General features: G+C 38.4%; 1 protein-coding gene across 1 annotated transcript; it reads left to right on the plus strand.

Moving 5' to 3' along the window:
* The first annotated feature begins 4204 nt into the window (after positions 1 to 4204).
* On the plus strand, positions 4205 to 5883 carry LOC137963297 (cytochrome P450 CYP82D47-like). Its single transcript, XM_068810435.1, has 2 exons — positions 4205 to 5137; positions 5260 to 5883. The coding sequence occupies exons 1-2, from the start codon at positions 4205 to 4207 to the stop codon at positions 5881 to 5883; spliced, it is 1557 nt and encodes a 518-aa protein (XP_068666536.1).
* The last annotated feature ends 2479 nt before the right edge of the window (positions 5884 to 8362 follow it).

Genomic DNA, 8362 nt, shown 5'->3' on the forward strand with positions numbered 1-8362 from the left:
ATGGAGTCTTACCTTCCACCTTTACCTACGGTTGCTACCACCATTGCCTCAGGTATGCTTTCTTTCTCTTCCTCTTCTTCATCTTGGATCATAGACTCTGGGGCCTCTGAACATCTGTCAGGTAACAAACACATACTCCATTCTTTATCTCCATGTCTTCCACATAAATTTGTTACTATTGCTAATGCTTCCCAATCCAAAGTACTTGGCAAGGGCTTATCATCTATTACATCCTCTATCCCTCTTCAATATGCCTTATTTGTCTCTCAATTTCTTTTAAACTTACTTTCGGTTAGTCAAATCACAAAAAATCTGAATTGCTATGTCACCTTCTCGACCTCTTCTTGTACATTTCAGGATCTAACTACAAAATAGGTGATTGGTGGCGGCCATGAAAAAAGGGGGCTTGTATTACTTCAATCTTCCTCCATTAGTTGCACTATCATCCTCTACATCCGACGCACAACTTTGGCACCACCAGCTTGGCCATCCATCTATACCTTCCCTTCATCATTTACTTCCTTCGTTAAAGTCCCTCTCTACTTTCGATTATTAGGTTTTTTTAATTAAGCAAACACCAAAGGAGTACATATTCTCCTCGACTTAAAACTACAAGTGTTGCTCCTTTTTCTTTAGTACACTCTGATGTATGGGGATCCTTGTGTGTCTCTAATATTTCTCATGTTAAATATTTTGTTACGTTTGTTGATGATTTTACCTAGGTCACTTGGTTATATCTCTTCAAAGAACGATATGAAAAAATTACTATTTTTAAGACCTTTCATGCTATGGGTTAACTCAATTTGGGAAAAAAATTCAAATCCTTAGGTTTGATAATGCTAAGGAATACTAGTCTAGTGAGTTTCAATCCTTCTGTGAAGGTAATGGTCTTACCCATCAAACATCTTGTGCCTACACCTCTTAACAGAATGGTGTTTCTGAAAGAAAGAATCATCATCTTCTTGAAGTTGCTTGGGGCCTTCTCTACACCATGAAGATACCTTACTTTTATTGGCCCCATGCTATACCTACGACCTGTTTTCTTATGAATAGGTTACCTTCATGTGTTCTTAGTCATAAAAATCCTTACTCTGTATTATTTCGTAGTGAAGACCCACCCCCTTTCTCTTCCACTCAAGGCTTTTGGATGTGCATGTTTTGCCCATGTCACATCTCCTCAAAAGTGTAAACCTGTTCCTCATTCTATGAAGTGCATTTTCTTGGGGTACTCTTGCACCCAAAAAGGTTATGTCTATTATAATCCTACCCTTCGAAGGATACTTGTGTCTCGGGATGTGGCATTTATTTAGGACACCTCATTCTATTCCTCGATTGATGCACCTCTAGGTTTGTCATTTCCTCCTACCACTTCTTGTCCATTTGTGCCCTTTAATGTCGATATTACTCAGCCCCTTGAAGCATCGACCACCACCTCACATGTGGAGTTTTTGAATCCTCCCAAGGTACGTCCTTCCCCTACTACATTTGGTCCAGAATTTGATACTCGACCCATTGATCTAAGAAATGAACGTCGTTCTTGTACTACTTATCATCCTATATCCAACTTTATGTCTCACAATCGTTTGTCTTCCGCTTATTCTCAATTCCCTGCATCTCTTTCTTCCACTTCTATTCCGCAGTCCTATCATGAGGCCCTGTAACATCCAGGATGGAAGGCGGATATGGATGAGGAAATGCATGCCTTATATGAGATTCAAACTTGGCACTTAACATCGCTTCCGAAAGGTAAAAAATCGGTAGGTTGTACATAGAAGTTTTTGGTTAAACATAACCCAGATGGGTCCATTACTAGTCTTAAGGTACGACTCATTTCTAAAGGGTACACTCATTGTTATGGAGTGGATTATGAGGAGACCTTCTCTCCTTTTGCCAAATTAATTTTAGTACGTATCTTATTATCTCTGGCTACTAACTCATCATGACACATATATCAACTCGATGTAAAAAATACATTCTTAAATGGTGATATATGCTAGGAAATTTAAGTGGTCCAACCACCTGGTTATGTGGTTGAGGGGGAGTGTATGCCGGTTAAAAAAGTCCTTATATTGGCTTAAATAGTCCCCTCGGGCCTGGTTTGATAAATTTAGCCAAACACTACTACAGTTTGGCTTTCATCAGTACTCGGTAGATCATTTGGTATATTTTAAAGATACCTCAAAAGGAAAAATATTATTGGTTGTATATGTTGATGGCATTGTCTTGATCAGCGATGATGCACATAACATACAAGAAGTAAAAAACATGATATGTCAGGAATTCAAAAGTAAAGATCTTGGACTTCTCCATTGTTTTTTGGGCATAAAAGTCCTTCAATCCAAACATGGGATGATATTGTCTCAAAAAAAAATATGTATTGGACCTCCTCGAAGAAATAGGAATGAAGGGGTGTCGCCTAGTTGACACACCTATGGATACAAATGTAAAATTATGTGCCACGTCAAGAGAAGATATTGATATTTGCATATATCAAAGACTTGTGGGAAAACTGATCTAGCTCACAGTAATTAGACCAGATATATCATTTGTTGTAAGTGTGGTAAGTCAATACATGCATAAACCACAACTTACCCTTTGGAGAGAATATTACGATACTCAAAAGGAGCTCCAGGAAGAGGATTACTTTATAAGAAACATGACCACTTCAACATAGAAGGTTTCTCAGACGTAGATTGGACTGGATCACCTGATGATAGAAAGTCTACTTCTGGATATTGCACTCTAGTTGGAGGGAACCTAGTTACATGGAGAAGTAAGAAACAAAATGTGGTTGCAAGATCCAATGTAGAAGTAGAATACAGGGCTATGGCTCACACAGTTAGTGAACTCCTACGGATCAGGACCCTTCTTACCGAATTAGAAATTTATAAAGGATGTCCTACGAGTCTATATTCTGATAACCAAGCAGCCATTCATATTACTTCAAATTCAGTCTTCCATGAAAGTACCAAACACATTGATGTGGACTGCCACTTTATATTGGAAAAATCCTTACTAAACCAGTTACATCTAACTTCATATCCTTTATATGTGGCAAGTTAGGTAGCTATGCTGTTTTTTCTCCTCCAGTTGGAAGGGGAGTGTTAGAAGATGGGCATAAGCCCACAGGGCCAAGGAAAGAAAACCCACACGTCTAAGTGGTGGCATATGGGTAAACAAGGAGGTTTCTCATAAAGATGGCTTGAAGTTGTAAATATTTGTCTTTTTTATGTTTCTTCTTTCATAAAGTTGTAGCCCTTAAGGGCATTGTAAAAGGTATAAATAGAGGCCTTGGCTAAGAGGTAGAGCATTCAAGCTCTCCTTCTCTTGGTAGCCGCTCTACCTCTTCCACCTCGTCCAAACTCTCTCCCTTGGTGGTTGATCCCTTCACCCTCTTTTTTTCTTCTTATTTTTCTTCTTAGTTTGATCTAAGTCGTTTCTACATTATATATATTTTATATACAGTTTATTTAACATGTATTTTATTCAAAAAATTTAAATGTAGGTTGGAGCATGAACCCGGTTCGAGCTCGAGCTAAAACTCTATTAAAATTCTTGGGCTCGAGTACAATTCTAATTTTAGGCTCGAGGTTGGACTAGGCTCTAGCTTGGGTTCAAAGTATTTAAATTAAACCTAGCTTGAACATATGCAGGTTTGAGCTCAGTTCGACTCGATGTCATCTCTAGCTTAATCCTAAAGGTACAAGAATGATATGAGTTAATCATAGCAGCAGGAAGAAACGCAAAATTTTTAATTTTTTAAAATATATTGCCACTTGCATCGTTAACTATTTTCTATTAAAATTGAAAATGTGAATTTTTATTGCCCCTCCCTTAAATCATGTTTGCTGGAAGAGACATTCTCCTACGCCCACTATGACTAATCTTTTACATATTTTTCTGTCCCAGTCGCAGCTGCAGCTGCCTTCCCTGGTGGTCTCCCGGCCGCCGCCACACGTAAAGGACATTAGCACAACAAGACATGAACTACGTTTTCAGATTTTAATAGTAATCCACAAGATTCTTAAATATGAAGTCGTTTCTGTCAATTTCGCTCGCAATAATGGACCAAAGTAGAGAAGGACGATCGTCGCGGATACTGCTAACTCTCGTATTAGTAGCTGTCATTGAAAAAGTCTGCAATCGTCCAAGCTTAATTATTCTCAGCGTTTAGAGAGGCCATTGTCTTCTCGGCGCAGACGGAATGGAAGCTATTCTGCTGTTTGTAGGGCTCTTGGCCGTTGTCTTCACCTACAATCTGTGGGTTGTTCGAAGAACGAGTAAGACGACCGGAATTCGACAGCCACCGGAGCCTGCAGGCCGGTGGCCGGTAGTCGGTCATCTTCCTATGTTACAGGGGAACGAGCCACTCGCCCTGACTTTCGCAGCTCTGGCAGATAAATTTGGTCCAGTGTTCACAATCTGGATGGGTGTTCATCGCACTCTGGTGGTGAGTAGCTGGGAGTTGGCGAAGGAATGCTTCGGCACCAACGATAGAATTCTTGCGACAAGACCAAGAGGTGCTGCTGGGAAGTATCTGGCATACAACTATACAATGTTCGGGCTAGCCCCTTATGGACCCTTCTGGAGAGACTCACGAAAGCTCGTCACCATCCAACTTCTTTCGTCCCATCGTCTGGAATCACTGAAGCACTTGCGTGCTACAGAAGTCGGTCTGTCTATCAAACATTTGCATGAGCTGTGGGAGAAGAACAATAAGCTCCCCGTGAAAGTGGATATGAAGGAATGGTTCCAGGACTTGACCTTCAACACAATTGTGATGATGATTGCAGGGAAGCGGTATTTCGGATCGAACAACACCGCAGATCTTGAGGAGGCAACGCGGGCAAAGCAAGCAATTAGCGAGTTCTTGGTGTTAATGGGGGCTTCTGTGGCCTCGGATGCAGTTCCATTCCTCGAGTGGCTTGATTTGAAGGGGCACATCAGTGCCATGAAAAGGGTCTTCAAGGAATTAGACTCCACAATGTTACTCTGGGTCAATGAGCATCGGCAGAGGAGAAATCTCGACAAGTCTAAGGATGACGGAGACTTCATAGACGTCATGCTTTCCTTGGCAGATCGAACGGAAACACATGCCGGCGATGACTCTGACAAGTACATCAAGGCGATCTCCCTAGTATGTTTCTTAATTGATGAAGCTACCTGTTTCAATTTCTTCTTTCTTGATGTACTTGTTTCTATGCAGAATAAGATATTTTGGTTTCATGAAAATAATCGATGATGGCTTCAATCTTGTAGACTCTGATTTTAGCAGCAACAGACACATCATTCGTCACCTTAACATGGACACTCGCGCTACTACTCAATCATCGGCATGAGTTGAAGAAAGTGCAGGATGAACTTGATACCATCGTCAGCAAGGCCAGGACTGTGAACGAATCAGACATCGAAAACCTGCCTTACCTTCGAGCAGTAGTGAAAGAATCGCTGCGTCTCTATCCTGCAGGTCCTCTTGCAATACCCCACGAAGCCATGGAAGACTGCAACATAGGTGGATTCCATGTCCCAGCGGGCACACGCATAATAGCCAATCTCTACAAACTGCACAGGGACCCCCGCGTTTGGCCTGAGCCAGAAGAGTTCCGGCCTGAGAGATTTCTCAGCAGCCATCGAGATATGGATGTGAGAGGTAAACATTTCGAGTTTATTCCATTTGGGAGTGGGAGGCGAATGTGTCCAGGGATCTCTTCGGCTCTACAGGTTGTGCAATTCAGTCTGGCGCGTCTGCTGCATGGGTTCCATATAGATACTCCAGACAGTGAAAGAGTGGGTATGAGAGGTGGCCCAGGGACAACCATGCCTATGGTGGATCCCCTGGACGTCATTGTCACCCCACGATTAGCCTCTAATTTGTATGGTTAGTTGGGATGTGCATCTATTGCTGCATCTAATTGTCATGATCACCCCATGATTTCTTGGTCCCTTGGTATTTGTATAAGCACCCTTTATGTTATCTTTCCATTATCATCCTGTAATTGATCAGGGTTCCCTCTTTCATGCTTTCAAACTTTTATGCAGGACATCTTTCTTTATTTGGTAGGATTTGTATGGATTTTATTTTATTGCAGTTTTGCTTGTATGATCAATATATATTATTGGATGTTGATTGACATGTATAAGATTTTGAGGTTCAGGGGACACTACAGTGATGTGTTATGGTTTAATATTTCTCTATATCTATTCTACCCACTACATGTTCAATACTAAACTGATGCATTATACATTTTGATGTGCAAATATTGAAGAATCTTACATGAGTCTCACAATAAGAAGAAGTCTTATAGAACCAAAATTATTATGGAAAGACATCTCACAGACGAGTTTCAGCTAAAAAATATTTTAGTTATGTTAGTTTTCTATTTATGTTCAGTTATTTAATTATGCTAGGATTAATATGTAAGTGTTAGACTTTGGGTGTAATTGGGATAAGGGTAGTTTAATTGTAATTATACTCTACTACTTTCTTCTATTATAAATAGGGGCTCATGTACTCAGATTACATCAAGTTAGTGAAAATTTTATCTTCTCCAAAAATTCAATATACATTTTTATGTTGATCTCAGATTTTGGAGGGTCAATGTTATGATGCCTAATATCAATATGGGCATCCATGTTTTTATGTGCACATGAGTGTCAAAGTTTTGCATGTCTTTCTTATGTAGATCTTTTTTTTTTCAAGGTTTTTTGTGTTTATTTGCCATGTAGTATTTTATTTACATATTATGAAAGGTGGAACTAAGGCCCATCCCGAATGACTAGTTAAGTTGGGAATCCTCTTTTTTCTATTAATAAGTCTATGAGTTTTTCACTCATTTTTCCATGTAGAACTTTTCTTTTTATGACTACTCCTGACGTATAGTGCTTCTTTTTTATTCCTACACGTTGGACAATTTTGGGTGGAAGTCCATGTATGAGTACTTGATCTAATACTGTGTGAAAGCTATGAAGAAATAAAAGAAAACATATCAAGTAAAAATCATAAATCAAAAGAAAAGAGAGAGAAAATTTATTGGATAACGTGATTTTTAATCAATCAAAGGCCTATTTATTAGGTAAATAAGAGATAATTCGGATTGTTAATCAAGGATTTCAATTTCCTTTGATTTATGTAGTTAATTCTCTGATTTGAATAAAGAGATTTTATATTGATGTTTGATCGTCAAGTCAAATCAAACCAATCTTTTGATTGATGTGTCACCGATTTTACTCATTTATTTTTTAAAAATGGTTAGTAAATTACACAAAATATTTCACTCTTAACATCCCCAATTAAGTTGAATTGGGAACGAGAGGAAATTCAACTTGTATAATTCATGAAGGAGTTCCAATCATTTTGAGAGGAGCTCATTGAAATGGTGATGTTATAAGTAACCCATTCGAGTAGTACATCATGATCTCCCTCCAATGAAATTTTACTTTTATACAATTGAAGAAAGCCAAGAAAAGATAAAATGAAAAGTGTTATAGGAGAATGAAATAGAATACAAAATGGAGGAAAGATAAATACTTGATGTTATGTTATTTTTAATGATATAGATCATGAAATTATGTCTGTCAAAAGACTTGTAGTCCTTGTACCACAAAGTTGATATCTCCTTACTATTTCGAGAGATAACTTCATTCTCAATTTGTCCCCTCTTTAAAAAAAAACAAACACAAAAGGAGACAAATTCAAAATAAGGATTGTGGGTTTTTTAAAGAAAATGAAAAGAGATAATGTAAAAGGATAATAAATAAATATTTTTTTTACAAAACTGGACCAGTTTTGGTATGAAAGTGGAAAGAACAAAAAACAGAAAGTAATCAGATAAGTGGATTAGGTTGAATCCATTTTTTTACAAAATGTGTCTGATCAAGGCCTGTTAGGTGGTACAAGTCAAGGATGGTGGAGTTAAACACAAAGCGAATTCACAAATTAGGTTGTTGATTATTTACGCAAATTAGGACCCAATTCCTTTGTATTGGGTCTGCTAGCGGATACTAGAGTATGAGCTAATTTATTGAACTGGATGAGCTAGCTAATCTCCTTGTGTGACCACAAACCAATGTGAAAAAGCGACAATTTCTTTGTCTTTTAGTGGTGGATTTTGATGAAAGATGAGGCAAAATCATCGTAATTGATTTTTGCCATATTTTAATGTGCAGATGAGTCTCAAGGTTTTGCATATTTGTCTTGTATGGATCATTATTTTTTAAGGGTTTTTGAATTTATTTTCTGACGTTGCATTTCATCTATATATTGGGAAAGGTAGGTCAAATGCCCATTCCTGATGAGCAATTAAAGTTAGGAATCTTCTTTTTCAATTAATCAAGTTCACACAATTTTCCATATTGGAATTTT

This window comes from Aristolochia californica, unplaced genomic scaffold, assembly GCF_029961685.1.
Source record: "Aristolochia californica isolate CCGP_79_NKW_82.1479 unplaced genomic scaffold, dmAriCali1.0.hap1 SCAF_4, whole genome shotgun sequence".
In the NCBI taxonomy this organism is placed as follows: domain Eukaryota; kingdom Viridiplantae; phylum Streptophyta; class Magnoliopsida; order Piperales; family Aristolochiaceae; genus Aristolochia; species Aristolochia californica.